The 16453-nt window shown below is 38.2% G+C and overlaps 1 protein-coding gene across 3 annotated transcripts in view; it reads left to right on the forward strand.

Moving 5' to 3' along the window:
- The first annotated feature begins 230 nt into the window (after nucleotides 1–230).
- The window catches only part of MAP3K7 (mitogen-activated protein kinase kinase kinase 7), a 66704-nt gene continuing 50481 nt past the window's right edge, over nucleotides 231–16453 (forward strand). For all 3 annotated transcript variants that reach the window (XM_019743274.3, XM_088795558.1, XM_088795559.1), the window contains exons 1-3: nucleotides 231–549; nucleotides 12736–12846; nucleotides 16087–16152. In XM_019743274.3, coding sequence (XP_019598833.1) covers nucleotides 430–549; nucleotides 12736–12846; nucleotides 16087–16152 — 297 coding nt within the window. In that variant the 5' untranslated portion in view covers nucleotides 231–429. The remainder of the gene's footprint in view (nucleotides 550–12735; nucleotides 12847–16086; nucleotides 16153–16453) is intronic.

The raw sequence follows: 16453 nt of genomic DNA on the forward strand, positions 1-16453 counted from the left end.
TACGTCAGAGCGTCAGCTCTCGCGGTATCATCCGATTGCTGAGGCCCTTTAACAAAGATCTCGCGAAATTTGGTCTACAGATCTAAGCTAGCCTCTTACCCTCCCCCGCCCCACCCCCAAAACTGTCCTTCCTTTCTCAGTCTCAGTTAAAAAATTCTCACTTCCCCTCCCTCGAGCTCGCTGCCCTCCTCCTGTTTCCGATTTCAGGCCGGAACCGGAAGCTTAGTGGGCGGGGCCCGGCGGCGGAAAACGCAGCGGAGTCGGAGCGGGGACTCCGCTGTGCGACTCCGCTGTGGCCGCTGCCCCTGTCCCTTCCACGGATCGCCGTGGCTCCAGGCTGAAAGTCGGTCAGGAGGCGGGTGGGCGCGGGTCTCCCCCGGAGTGTCCGGGCGGCAGCTTCCCCGGGCCCCCCGGGCTCCGCGAAGGATCATGTCTACAGCTTCCGCCGCTTCCTCCTCCTCATCGTCTTCGGCCGGTGACATGATCGAAGCCCCCTCCCAAGTCCTCAACTTTGAAGAGATCGACTACAAGGAGATCGAGGTGGAAGAGGTGAGCGAGGCCCGGCACGGAGGCGCCGGCCCCGGCCGCTCCCACCTCTACCTGTTGTCTACTCTTAAGGCGCCTCCGCGGCCCCTCTGATTCACGGAGCCCCTCGGGGTTCACCGGGGGGTCCCAATATCCCCACAGAGACCGGGTGTAGAGCGGACTCTCCGCGTTCAACTGCTCGGGGGTAGCTCTATTTTTCCCTCACTTCGGCACTCTTGAGTTTGGATTTGACACTCCGGTGCCTGGATTTGGGTCATCTCAAACAGGAGGATGAACTGGTGAGACAGTGTGGTCCACCAGTTCTCTCATCTGTAAGTAGTAAATTCATCCAAGCCCGTGGCCCTTTTGGAGTTTTGATTCACTAAGACATGGTGTTCTTAAGGGCCAAAGATTGTGCTTTATATTCGACATTAGCTCTGCCTGGCACGTAGTGGGTGTTCAGTAAATGCTTGGTGAATTAATACATCCTTATATCTAACAGTTTCCCCGAGGATCGAATGGTTTGTTTCGCCGATTCCCTAGGAGCAGTAGGGAATGTTAAATGTTCTGCCTTCAGCTGGACTAAGTCAGATGAATTTCAACAATAGTGATATAGACTGGTCTACGATGAAAAGATGTTTCAAGTATCATATTCTGAGGAGATAGCTAATGATTTCGGTGACAACTAGAATATAACACCAGACCACAAAATCACTGTTAGAAAACCCAAATCCATTCTTTATTTTGCAGTACTTTAAGGGTAATAACATGTACCTTTAATACATTGCTTCTTTTCAAATTCAGAGGAGTAAATTGGTTCTAAGGACCATAACATTTAGAAAAGCAAAAATTGTATATATTTTAAAGACACACTTTGCAAAGTGTTAAACCTTTGGTTGAAAATAGTATCTATCAGTTACCATTTACTTAATCAGTTTTAGAATTTATTAAGTACTTTGTATTACGCATTCCATGAAGAACCCTGTATGTCTGATATTACAGACTTTTGGTTATCTCTATTTTAAAAATCCAAAATTATTTTTAGGTAATGACAAGCTAAAAGATAATTATCACTTAACAAATAAGTTTCTTTTCTATGAATGTTTTGGAAGAATAATAGATTACTTAATCATATTTTTTTAATTCCATAAAGAAACCTTAGAGATCACCGAGAACAACCTTATTTTATGAGGTAGTATAAATGGGAAGAACGAGGCCTTTTGGAGTTAGAGGAAGGTCCAATATATTAGCTATGCCACTTAATAGTTGTGTGATTTGGAGCAAGTTTCCTAACTAATCCCTTTGAGCTTTAGTTTCCTTAACTATAAAATAGGGGTAATTTCTATTTCATTTTATCTGTATAACAGATACTATTAGGCAACATATGCATTACACCCAACACAGTGCCTGACACATATTACCAGGAAACAGTTCCAGAGTACAACAGTGACCTGCTTTAAGGTCACATAGCTAAAAGAAGGACCTGTGGTTTGTAAAAAGGGGGAGGATTTTTGTGTGTGTGGATATGTTTGTTTTGTTTTTTTCTAGTGAGGCTAAGATAAATTCCTTTTTCAGAAGTGGAGAGTTTATCCAGCTTTCATGGCTAACATTCTTTCTTTTTTAAGAATAAAAATTCAGTGAGTCTCTTTTTTAAGAATAAAAATTCAGTGAGTCAGTATAAAAGAATTGCAGTTTTTAAATAAGCATTTACGTCTACTCTGTGGTGAACTGTCATGCTTGTAGACTACAAATTGTTATATAATAATAACTTGTACTTCATGGTCTATCAAATGCTTTCACTGAGTTACATCATTTGATCCCTACAACATTAGTTTTGCGCACTACTTTCTAAAGCATGTTACATTCTCGCTTCTTGAAGGAATGAAACCTAAAAGGAGACAGTAACTTTTTGCTGCTCTTCCCCAAAGCCATTTAGCTTCTAATTAGGTTTTTATATTTCCAAAGACCTTTCAGTTTAGATAATGTTTCAACCTTTCTTTGGTATACTTAGGACATTTCTGAGATGTAGTTTTTTGTTTTTAAATGAAAATTTCTAATATTAGGCAATCATTTAGGGTTTTTTTAAATACCCAGTTTATTTTCCCTTTAGTCATTGTATTTGGACGTTTCTGATGTTGCAGCCATTACATAATTTCCATCAGATTTCTTCATTTTCATACCTTAAAATTGTGTTCTATGATCCAGAGTGCACCATGGGTACTCAATAACTATTTCTCAACTTAAATTCTGCTTCTAGGTTAAAATCATTAATAAGAGAACAAAAAAAGACCAGAAACAGGAAGTCTTTTATGTTACTTTTAATATTTTGTATGGTATATATATATATTGCCTATAAATAAAGAAAATCATATTCCAAATTTGTGAAATAACATTGTAATTGAATCAGTATACTGATTCATTTTGAAACTATGTAAGAAAAATACTCCAACCACAGACCAAATATACAGTCATTTATTTAGTGGATGCATATGTTTAAGGCATCAGCTGATTTAAATGCTTACATCCCTAATAGTGTGACTCTATAATCAGTGTGGCACTTCCTAAATTCAGTTCTGATATCAAATTATGAAAGGTCTCAACCTTGGAAATCTACATAGATACTTTTTGTTTTAAGTCATTTAGTTTTGACCATTCTGAATCTGAGTGTAGAGAATGTTAGAATAATTTCTGTGAGGTATGTACATTTTGGGAACTAGCTTGCAAGAAGAGGTAAAAGTGGTGTGATGTGGTGAGAAGTGTTCTGGGTATTTAGAAAATTTAGATTCTGCCGTAACATATTTCAGTAACTTTGAGCAAGACACCTCATTTTTCTGGTCCTCTGATTTCTCACATAACATGAGAGATTGAACAAGATCACTTAAGTTCTTTTCCAGTTCTAAAATGAAAACATATATGTTGTTTCCACTATTTATGCTCTGTTTGCACAATAAGCTTTAGGGACAGTGATCGTGATCTCTCACGGAATGGACAGGGCAAGTGATATCCACATTTCATAGATATTGACAGATGGACGTGGAGTTTGATTTGCCAGAAGCCTTAAGCGTAAGTAAATGGTAAAGCTGGGGAACTGAATTTGAGATTTCTCACTCCTGAGTCAGTTGCTCTTTCCAATGGATTTACAATGTCACGTTAGTGCTTTCTAAGGTACTCGATAACCAAAACTTATTCTGAGAATAGGGACATAAAACACTGATTTCCTTTATAGTGGTTGGTCCTGAGCATTTATTGAACATTCTCTGTGCACAGTATTGCTAAGGTATTGAGAATGATAGGAGAATCTTAGGATTCTCTCCTTAAAAATTTTGAATTGTGAGACTAGAATAAACAGAGCAGTTAATAATTATATTTTCAGAACCGCAAATTTAAAACTATGAATATAATGTAAATTGAGCATTGAAGCTATAATTCGAAATTAGGGTTAATCACAGAAGGCTCCACCTAGTGGAAAACAGTTTGAAACTAGATTTTGTGTAAAGTAAGCCTCATGGATTGGGGAAAGCCCTAAGATGAATTGTTTTTGCAGTTGTTCTCTGCCTAGAATGAATGAATGCCTTTCTTCCCAGACTTCATGTGGCTGGCGCCTTCTCACCAATCAAGTCCCAGCTCAAATGTTACTTCCTTAGAGAAGTTCTCCTGAGCAGCCTCGGTCTTTGCCACTTCTGTTGTCCTTCATGGTACTGCCATGTGAGGTGCCTTATTCACACTTGTAACTTCAATGCCTAGCTCCTGGAACATTTTCTATGAGTATTTATTGAATGAGTAAGTTAAGTCTGGTTCTCTAACATCCTAGAGGGTAAGATCAGTAAGTGATTTGTCTAAGTCAGCATTTTTACTAGAAATGAAATCTGGTTCTCTTTCCAAATGTTGATTGCGTAACACTCCATTATACCTAGCAAACACTTTTTGTTTAGCAGGTTGAAAAGATGCTGTGAAAGGTCAGGTGCTATGAATCAGCCAGGTATTGGTGAGCCTTTACAAAGATGCAAACAGACCCACTTTGTCATGGTTGCTTTTTCAAAGGGAGACTCACAGTGTCAACCTCAAGTATGACAGACGAGCAAGGTACATGTAATCATTGCAGCAGTTATGTGTTCTCAGGCTTCGTTATAGAGATGTGCAGAGGTTTTCTTTTAAAGGGAATTAGAGAAAGAACTTTGGCAGTGATGTATATTTTGTAGTTTTAAGTTGTGAGTGAGTATATGGGCAACTGATAATAGAGAAAGACCTAACTGATAGTGGCCTGAATTAAACTGAGTCCATAGATGTGTTAGTCAGTATTTAATTATGGATATACAACATTAATAAACTCTTCTATGTGAAACTTAGCAGTGGTTTCAGTAGATCTAGCATTTTTATCACAGTGAGGAGGTAGCCACAACAATAACTTTTATATTGTGTATGTGCACCTTAAAAGATGATGCAAGCATATTATTTGAAAGAAAAGACCTATTAAGAAGATCAGATGTCTTATGGCAGGCTTTAAAGACTGCATGAAAAATTCAAAAGAAAGTTTGAATTGAAGCTTTACTTTTGTGTTATCAAGTCTGCCTTGTCAGCAGATGGCAGTTCCACTCTGCCACAGTTTATTAATAGATATTGAAGTTCTGAAATAGTTGGAGGCTCCAAGTTCTCTAACTAATAAATGTGCGATCTATGCTTGTTCCATCATGTTCCAAATTTCTAGCCAGAGCAATAGCAGTGTAGCCAGGGTCCGTTCACGTAGTCCACAGGACAGGGCCAAATCAAACTGACAGCTATAGTCACTGAACTAAAAATAACGTGAATTGGGGACAATTAAGAATTATTTGATAGTAAATTAAAAGCACTAGGGCATACATCCTTTTCCATTTAGGTGTTTGTTTGTTTGTTTGTTTGTTTTTTAATAACGTCACTTGGATGGAGGAATGGAGTAGTCTTCCATCCTAAGGAAATTAGTGTTTAAAGGAGTTGCTTTACACACACACACACACACCACACCTACCTCAAATTCTGATTTTGATTTTGATGCCTTTTAATATTAATTGCATGGATATTCTACACACCATCTCTCATATTTTTCTGTTATATTTTCATTATTAAATTTAAATCTGCTTTACAATATGAGACTAAAGTTGTGGACCCAAAACCAACAGGACTAAACCTATGATAGATGCATATCATAAGAGAATTAATCTAAGAACAGAGTAATTTAGAAAACATTGATAAATTTAGAAGGAAATATTTCTAAATTGACTTCTCCTTTAAAACCAAAGTCCTCTTTGCATTCCTCTGTTCTTCTATTTTTACAGATGAGGGATGGTGAAAAATATCTGAAATATTTATTTCTAGGTTCACCATTTTAGATGGATGTGTGTGATGGGGAAGATACTTGTAATTTGGATCTGTGCCCTGTTTTACACTCTTGGTGAAAATTTATCATTGGGGAAAGCTGTCATTCAAAGTAATTATTAATGACAATGTGTCAGAGAAACTTGTATTATTCAGCTATGGATGCAATCCAAAAAGCATTTTTGGTTTCTGAACTTGAATTAGAAATTTGGTAGTAAGTAAAAGATGACTTCCTTTTAGTATTTTCTAGTTTGAATATTAAGTTTTTCATTGTTTACCTAAGTTGTCAGTTGTGTCAATTTGCCATCTGTGCCACCCTTTTCTACTGATTTACCGTATGTTAAGAAAAACTTGGGTTGCTCACAAGAATTCTCTCTCTCCTTTTCTGCCCAAGATCGCTTCTCAGTGCTCTGAAAAACTTTCATAAATAATAACAACAGCAGGGGAGGGCTCTCTGCTCTCACTGTTAATTGGTTTTTTAATATAACCTAACACAGTCGTTCGCAAGCATTAGAATCACCTGAAAGGCCTGTTAAAACACAGACTGCTGGGCCCTACTGAGAATTTTTCACAAATTTCCCGGTAATGCTGAAGCTTCTCATCCAGAGACCACACTTGAAGAGCCATTGGCTTAATGTTTTGCTGTTTTTGCATCTACTTTCTTCTTGGAAACTCCTCTCTTGGCTTCTTGTGACACCCTCCTGGTTCGTGTGCTTATTGACCTTATTGACTGTTCTTTCTCAATTTTCTTAGTTCTTTCTCCTCTATGTTTGAAATGAAGTGCTGTAAAGCTCAGTTCTGGGACCCCAGTATTTACATATTATTTTTTGATGATCTCATCTGGTTGATTGACTAGAAATACCATCTGCGTGCTGATGACTCTTCCAAGTTCTTATCTCCTTCCTGACGACTCCCTGACTCATGTTTCTACTTTCTTTCTTGATATCTCCACCTAGATATCTAACAGTCATCTTAACCTCTGTATGACTAAAACAGAATTCTGTGTTCAATCTGCCTACTCCATTCTTTCTTATCCTTCATTAAACTGTAGCCGAATCTGGATGTTACCCTTTTTTTCATCTGTTTTCCTCTCCACCCGTTCCGCCTGCATGCAGCTCTTTTGCTACATGTGAAACATTGCCCATATCTGCCCAGTTTTCTGCACTGCCATTAACCTTGTCCTGTCAGCTGTTTGCTCTGACCTGGGCTGCTGTGATCGCCTCCGGCCTGGTCTCGCCATCGATACGTACACTCTAGCTCCCCTACAATCCAGTCTTTACATAAGAGCTAGAATGATTTTTTAAAATGTAAAATCATCTCACATCTTTCCTTACATCCCTCCAATTGGCTTCCCATTGCACTTAGATAAAAATTCAAACTCCTTTTCATGATGCAGAGAGCCATTCAGGATTCAGACTCTGCCTGTCTCTCATCTTACTTCACTCTTCCCTTCTCCAACTATGCAACGCCCACAGTGAACATTCTGTTTCTCTAGGTCGTCACTAAAATGTCATCTTTCTCAGTGAAAAGTAGGCCCTGCAGGACTATCATGTTTAAAATTGGGGGGTGGGGAGGAGGTGTGCGTACATGTGTACACATACAATACTGCTCCTTTGCTTAGCACATTTATCATTTTCTAAAATATTGTGTCTTTTTCTTACATATTTTGCTTCCTCTTTGTTTCCCGCTGTGAGACTATAAGCAGTTAAAAGCAAGGATTTAGATTTGTTTGTTCACTTCTATATCTTGAGTGCCTGGGAAAGCACCTACGTGGCCTAAACAAGGTTCAATATTGTTGAATAGGGAGTGAGGGTTTGTTTGTTTTTATTTGTTTGTTTGTTTGTTTTCTCTTAGGGCCTTAACATGAGTTGTTTCTTTGGTTGGTTCCTTGTGTCCTTCAAATAGCAAGTTAGTAGCCTGCTCAGATGGCTTTCCCATACTATCTCAACAGAAGTTTCTAGTAGTCTCTGTCGTATCATCCTATTTTTTTGTTTGTTTACTACATGGCTTTTTTAACAATCTAATACTTTTCTTGTTCATCTTTTTGTCTATTGATTTCTTTTGGTCCCCTTTTCATTGAAAGTACATTCCATGTAGATCAGGAACTTTGTCTTACTTAGTGCTGTATCTCTGGTATCCCAATTGCTATATCTCTGGATGTAGTAGACATTCAGGAAATATTGGTTTAAGGAGTAAACAAATGAGGTTCATGTTCTCTTGGCATACGCCTCACTTTCACCTCTTGAAAGCAGGAGACCTTACCCTGTTTCTCCCTGCTTGCTGACTGGGCCTTCTCCATTGGTCGGCTTTCATTGATTTTCACACTCAGCTGAGCTCTTCCCTGAGCTCTCTGTGTTTGAGATTCTCCCGTCCTGCAGCCTCAGGTATAGGTTCCAACACTGTGCCCTACAACAGCCTGCTTCCTGCAGTCAGAAGACTCTTTAATTTGCAGTTACCGTGCTTTTCTCTTGGCAAGAGTATTTCTGTATCATTTCCACATTGTGTTGGGGCTCAGAGAACCTGAGTGAGGCCTCCTCTGTTTCTCTCCCTTGCCACTCTTACTCATTTGTAGCTTCCCACGTTGGCAAAGCATATTCTGTGCAGCTGCCTCCTCTTGGAGATCTCAGTGAGAAGTGGGGGGACAAGTCCTTTCTGTCCTCTAATCGCTAAGCCTGTCCCAGAAGGCGAAGGGGTGGTTCTTTAGCCACCATCATATACTCTCACCTTTGGCTGTCTTCAGCTTTAAGTATTTAAAAAATTGTTCAAATACTGTGGTGTTGTCTTGAGTTTCCTCTCTACCTCACTTTCATTCCAGGAAGGCAGGGGTCAATTCTTTATATCATTTTTCTTTGCACTCTTAATATCTCTACATTTATATTATTTGAGAAAATGGAAAGTCATTTTTTGATACTGCAATATGGTGATTGGTAAGAAATATGTATTTGGTCATTGAGACGACCAAAATGCAGTGTCCATATATATTTGTTCTTTGTCCAGGGTTCCTGGCTCACAGCTCCCCCAACCCTCTGGAGTTTCCTAAGTGATGAAAGTAATAAGCATGTCTTCTGTCTGTCTTTTTTTATGCTAATGTGTTTACTTTTGGACCACATCTAAGAACGGGGACTGGTTGCCAGAAGGGAACCAACCTTGTGATTAGAGGGTTGGAGCTTTTTATTCCCACCTTCCTGACCTGCAGGGAGCAGAAAGGGGGTTGAAGGCTGAATGAATCACCAATAGACAGTGATCTCATCAATCATGTCTGTGTAAGGAAGCTTCTAAAAAACCCAGAAGGATAAGGTCTGGAGAGTTTCCTGGTTGGTGAACCCCTGGAGTTTGGAGGAGAACGTTACATGGATTGGCCATGGAAACTTCGTGTCCCTTCTACATGTCGTGCCTATGCATGTCTTCCATCTGCTGTCCTAACTTGTATTCTTTTATAATAAATGGGTAATCTAGTAAGTAAAATACTTGAGTTCTGTGAGCCACTCTAACAAATTAATTGAACCCGAGGAATGGGTCATTGGAACCTCCAAACTGTAGGTGGTTGATCAGAAGCACAGTTGGGCCTGTGACTGGCAGCTGAGGTTGGGGTGGGGGGCCTTCTTGTAGAACCGAGCCCTTAACCTATGAGATCTGATGCCGTCTCCAGGAAGATAGTGTCAGAATTGAGTTGAATTGTAGGCTACCCAGCCGGTATCTGAGAACCGCTTTGTGGTGTGGGGAAACCCCTCTTCTGTACATTGGAATTGGTGATCAGAATCATTCGATATGCAGAAATTTAAATTCTTTAAACACTGACTCTGTGCTTCTAATCTCACTCCTTTGAATTCACAGCAGTTATTTCTCCTTTCATGTAACATAGTTTATATATATGTAGAACCTTGGGCACCTTGGACTTTATTATCGTTTTCAGATTTGTTGTTTCACAACACATATAAAATAGCTTATGGCCCTAATGTAATAAGAGGCTTCTTAAAGCCATGGGCTCTCATCTTACATGAATATGCCTGTTTTATATTTCAGAGTGTTCAAAAAAATTGCTTTCTTAAGCAAAAGGGAGAAAGTTTGTCATGTCCTCATTTGCCCACATTTTGTTCCCATTAAGTTGAAAGCGTAGCCAGCCATCATCTCAGCACTAGGTGGCACTTGTGCATCACGGTTAGTCATACGTACAAGCCTAAAACAGTTTTTGTAACAAGTGCATGATCCACAGATACGTATTAGGTTGGTACAAAAGTAATTGCGGTTTTTGGAATTTTTGTTTTTTAACCTTCTAAACCACAATTACTTTTGCACCAACCTAATATAATGTTTGGAATCCCTGTGTGGACATTCCTGAGACAAGAAAAATGAAACAGGAGGAGACCTACTAAGTACAAGTTGCTTTAATGTATTTGTAAATACATGGTTGAAGAATATAGTAAATTACTTCATAATCATCATTTCATAGTATATCAGTAGGTAGGCTGGTCTCCATCCGTATCTTTTTAGCCTAATGTCATAAAGTTGAAATTTGTTTTAGGACCCATTTGCTATTCTCCATGGTTAATTGTGAGAGAAATGAGTAGTACAGTTCCTTACACTGATTCATACCCAACTCCAAGCACTTATTGTTCTTTTGTAGTATTTAAAGAAATGCCTGGTTTTGGCTTACGAACCCTATAGGTATTAACTGAGGAAAATGTAAGCATCTCCCTTTTACTGTTGAGAAAACAAACTCAAAGACATGAACTTGCCCAGCATTAATAAGCTAATAGGTAGACAGAGCGTATATCCAGACGCAAGTCTGTTGGGTACTAAAGCCTGGGCGTTCTCGTTCTGTTATTCTAGTTGTACCAGGTTTAGACCATACCCATTTTTGTTAAAGTAACCAGATGACGAGTGCAAATAACTGATGTTGGTTCTTTTCTCTCATGAGAGGCGTGGAGGAGAGCAAGAGCCTACAGAGCAGGAGGACCTTGAGCACCCTGGGCTAGAATGGGAAAGACACCAAAGGAAGACGAGCTCCCACAGACTCTGTCCTACTGTTGCCTAGAGGCAGCCCAGTTTCCTTTAAGCCAATGACACATACAGGCTGAATGGAGTGAATTGGTCGTTACTTACTCTAGTCTTCAAATCCTGGCTTCTCTGAATACTTACCACGTGATCTTGGGCAACTTGCAACCCTATGACTCAGTTTACTACCTTTAAAATGGAGGAGGATTAAATGTGTTAATGCATGAAAGCATGTAGACTAGTACCTGGCATACGGTAAACAATAAATGTTAACCATTTGGGTGTTTTTATACATTCAGCCTCGTGAGGAATGTCCATAATTATCCTAGCTACAGTCAGCTTTGTTACAGAAGAGTTCTGTGCCCAGGAATTTGTTCAGGTAATTTTTGTCTAAAGCGAAGTCTCCTCCTCCAAGGGAAGATGTAACTGCTACTTTCTGAGATCAGGTGCAGATATATATGTACAAACGAGGGTACCTAACATTCTGGTGTTAGACTGCCTGCCACCAAACCACGCGTGCTATTTACTAGCTGTATAGCCTTGGGTAAGTTACTTCTTTAAACTTAGGTGCTTCATCTGTAAAATGAGGATAGCATTAGTACTTGTCTCCTAAGATTGCGTGAAATGCCCTAATGTACATAAAGCACTTAGCTCAGTGCCTACTTCATAAAAAGTACATCATGATTGCTGTATAGAGAGGTTAGATTTTTCAGTTAAGGAAAAGTACTAGGATCCATTGAAAGTTGAAAGATTGCAGTAGATGGTACTAACTAAGGTCCTGATAAATTTTACGATGATAAAATCTAATGATTTTGTTCTAACAAAATAGTATTTTGAATAGTATCAAAACCTATTCTTTTGTTGTTGTTTTAATATTATGGCAAATTTCAAATATTTATAAAAGTTGACTAGCATGAGAAAGCAGTGAGCCCATGAGGTACCCATCAGTTAGCTTCAACAACATTACAATATGGTCTATCTTTGTAATTTAAAAAAATAACTTTAATGACATATTTCACATATCATAAGATTCATGCATTTGAAGTGTTACAGTGATTTGTACAAATTACTGAGTTGTGCAACCATCACCGTAAATCAGTTTTCAAACATTTTCATCACCTTGGTACAATTCGTCCTACCCATTTACAGTTAACCCCTACTCTCAGACCAAGGCATGTCGCTAGTCTACTTTCTATCTCTAGATTTGCCCTTTCTGGACATGTCATATAAATGGAATTGTACAATATTTGGTCTCTCATATCTGAGTTCTTTCACTTAGTATAGTGTTTTGATGTTCATTCACATTGTAGTATGTATCAGCAGTTTGTTTGTTTTTCTTGACAAAATCTATTTTATACGTAATACCATCTTTACGGTATTAGGACATAATACCGTGTTGTCTAACCTTCACAGTGGACAGTGTTTTATCATCTATATTTTTATCCTTTCCCCTTCACTCTCTACCCCTACTGAATTATTTAAAGCTATTTTTAATTTCATAAATGTGATAGCTTAAAACATTGATTATATGTTCCTGCTTTTCATTTTTCCAAAGTATTTTCCATCTTCTTATTCATCTTGCCTGTTTTAATTTGTTTCCTGTCTCCAGGAGTCTTTTTGATTGTTGTTTTGGTTTTACTTGAGAATGAAGAAGTGTCTAGACCATAAACTGTCAAAGATAGACAAGTGCATTTAATTTATCCTCACTTTAAGGAAAATTCACACGTGCTCAGAGGCAAATCCCGATAGTGATGATTTCTAAAACCTTCTTTAATAAGTCTTTCAGATTGGCTTCAGTGTTATATGTTGGGCTGGATCTGTTTGTTTCTGATTCTCATGTTATTTTAATTATTTTTTTAAACGCAGGTTGTTGGAAGAGGAGCCTTTGGAGTAGTTTGCAAAGCTAAGTGGAGAGCAAAAGATGTTGCTATCAAACAAATAGAAAGTGAATCTGAGAGGAAGGCCTTTATTGTAGAGGTAAGTTGAGATGTCTCTTCTGTTGTATAGTTTTTCACCTAAGATACTCTGTGAATTTAATTATGAAAAAAATTGTTTTGGAATTGTCATTTCTCTGTATACTTGAACATCAGCAATTGGGCTGAACTAAAGGTAATGCCATAGGAACATGTTTTTTCATTCACACTCTTGATGCTGATTAAATTTAGGGGGAAAGGAGACTTAACTACATAAATGAATTCATCCCTGAATTGAAATATAATCTTATCCATGTGATTCAGATCTATTTCAAGGCATATAATTTAAAATTTAAAATAGAAAAGAAATGCTTTCTCTCCCATTATCTAAAATTAAGAAGGGAAATTTTGTGCATTCATTTTTGACTGGATATTTTTAGAAATTTAAATGAGATTATTTTAAGGGAAAATAAGTTCAAATTTGGTTTTTCCCATTTAGCATGAAAATTTACAACTCTGCTCTCTTACAGACTTGATGATGAAGAAGAATTCAATAATCATGAAATTATTATATCAGATTTATTCTGTTAATTTCATTCTATTTTGTATTTTAGATCACAATATTTCATTAAATTGATGGTTTTATCGCTTTTTAACCACATTGGCCAATGAATAAGTGGTCTTTATCATCCTTTTGAATTTATATCTATGATTTTATTTAATTATAATTTCAAAATATACTTCATGATATTTTTAAATGTGTAACATGGAGAAATGAGAACTTGGTTATGATATGATGAAATGGATTTTTATAATTGAATGAGTTGAGAAATTCTGATGAATGGTTTGATGGCATCATGAAGAAAGACAATCTCTAGTGTATGCTCCAGGAGTCTGGCTTCAGCCTTGCCTTATTCGTAATTTTTGCTTATGCTCTAGATAAGGTCATTGATCAAATACTGTTGTAGTGGCAATTTGACAAAACTAGGTAAAAGCATAAGTGTTAAATCCTAGGAAATAAGAGTCAAAAAATCGTAAGAGCTTAGAGAAAAAAATTTTAATCAAGGTTATACATACACATAATTTAAGTTGTCAAATGGTTCTCCACGTATTCTTACTAGAAAAACTTCAATCCCTTATACCTCCTCCCTTCAAGTTTTCTGCTTCTCAGAGGCAACTATTTTGAGCGCATCCCTTAGTTTTATTTGGAGTCAGCCAATCCAGAGACACTCTGTTTGTTATACCCTTTCTACAGCATCAAGCTGTAATCTTTGAGATGATAAAGAGCCAATCCCTAAGTGTTTGAAGTCAAGGAGGGAGGGGATCTTTGGGTCTAGCTTCCAACCAATCTCTTGTATTAACTGACTTGCATAGATACCTAATACCACTAGTCCCCAACCTTTTGGAGGTTTTACGAGCTAAATTGGGTTGCTTCTCACTTTTTCTCTTCATTTAGGTCTGCTGTGTCAGTTACTGCTTGTTACTTGCTTTCCAACTTTCAAAACTTTCACTTGCTCTTTATCCTTCTGAGTTTAGACTTGAAGAAAAGTACTTCTTAGTGGGCTTTGGGGAGGCAGCAGAAATAAATGCTTGAATAATCTGCTATCTGAAGCTCAATGCTGAATCTTAGCAAGATGAAATATAATAAATTATTTGTAATAAGTGAATATGTATAATAAATAGTGACAACAATTCTTCTATTAGGACTGAAAATTCACAGATGTTGGCTGTAGAAAAATACAGCTTTCTAGCTGCATATAGTAAAAAGATTTACATAGTGGACTTCATATGAGCCATCAGTTAATGTAGGTAATAGAGAAGGAGAGGAGGTAGAGAAGAAAAGGCAGAAAAAAGGAGAAGGAAGAGAACAAAGAGAGCAAGGAGGAGTTTGGGGGCATACATTAATAGAAGTTTGAGGTATAGAGCAAGAGAAATGAGGAGAGTCAAACCCTTTGCTGACCTCAATATGATTCATTGGATCAGGGAAGATTAAAACTGGAAATAGGGAGACCAGCAGGAGAAGGCTAAAGTAATTACTGCAGCCGTTCATGTTGGAATTACTAAGGCAATGATGGTGGGAATGGAAAGGAGGGAATTAATTCAGGAGATGGGGGATGGAGTGTAAGGAAGAGAGTACAAGTATGCAGGAAGAGTGCAGATTGTAAGTCAGACCAAAGTTCACACCCTGGCTATACCACTTTCTAGCTGTCGGGTATTTAACAGCTCAACCCTTTCTGAGCCTTATCTTAAAGGTCCCTCATCTTTAAAATGGAAATGATGATATCTACCTTGCAGAGTTGTGAGAATTATACAGTATCTATAAAATGCCACCAGGGCCTGCCATAGGGTAGGTAAACTATTCAGCCATAGCTATGAAGATGAAGATGACAACCCTGACATGGCTTCTTCTGGCTTCAATGACTCAACTCAGTGCCACCACCTCTGGGATAGTGTCCTAAACATTTCTTGGCAAAGCTAATTTCTTCTTGTATATACTTATCATGCCTTGTTCATAACTCTTGTTGAGGCACTTTCCACATTGCCTTAATTATTTGTTACATGTCTTTCCCCCAACTAAACTGTGAGAGCTCTGGGCAGGTACGAGGTATGATCAAACAATATGGTGAATGTTTAAATAAAAAAAATTTGTTACAGTAAAAGACACATTGCCATTAATCCCTCTCAAAATACTCACCCTTGCTTCGAACACACTTATCCCATCGTTCTTGCCACTTTCTGAAGCAGTTCTGAAAGTCCTCTTTTGTGAGTGTCTTTAGTTGTGCTGTTGTGGCTGCCTCAATGTCCTGAATCATTTTGATTTTGGGGAAGAGCCAGAAGTTGCATGGTGCCAGATCTGGTGAATAAGATGGATAAGGATACACCGTAATGTTTTTATTTGACAGAAATTGCCATATATCAGAAGTGATATGTGACACGGAGCATTGTCATGATGGAGAATGATCTACCACACACTTTAAAACACACCTGCTCTCAACCGTAGCTCACACCCAACGGACTGCACTGAATAAGTTGAAACTTGTCACACACTGTTACTAAGGTTCGACGCGCTGCTTCCCTTATTGAAGATCCCTGCCTTTCCGTTGGCAGCATTCACCATATTTTTTTATCACACCTCGTATTCTCTGGCATTCTGGGCAGGCACTTATGATCACAGTGCCTGCTACATAGTAGATAGTGATTGTTGAATGATTAATGTTTTGCACAACCCTAAGATTTTAATGGTGCGGTGAAATCAGTTCCTCAAAAGTTAGTACTTTTTAAAAGAAACCTTAATTTGTTACAGCTTCGGCAGTTGTCCCGTGTGAACCATCCTAATATTGTAAAGCTATATGGAGCCTGCTTGAACCCAGTAAGTTTGTCACTTTTGCATTGTCACCTTTTTATAAGAAATGACATGGCAGATGTGTAGTTTATGAAGCTATTTTGATGTTACTTTATGAAAAAAATTTTGCTTTATGTATTTGTTTCTAGTCTGTTAGCAGCACAATATATTGAAGGAGTTGTCTTAGATGTTCTCATCTAGTAACCTCATCTTCTTCTGAGGCGTATGCTATTCTGTGACAGCACCTACTCAGTAGCACTGGAGAAAGTCCCCAAAGATCTTGTGATTATGTTTTTGCATATATCTCCACTCTCTTAGACAGTGGGCC

This window comes from Rhinolophus sinicus, chromosome 2, assembly GCF_057876585.1.
Source record: "Rhinolophus sinicus isolate RSI-liver-muscle chromosome 2, RSI-T2T, whole genome shotgun sequence".
NCBI lineage: Eukaryota > Metazoa > Chordata > Mammalia > Chiroptera > Rhinolophidae > Rhinolophus > Rhinolophus sinicus.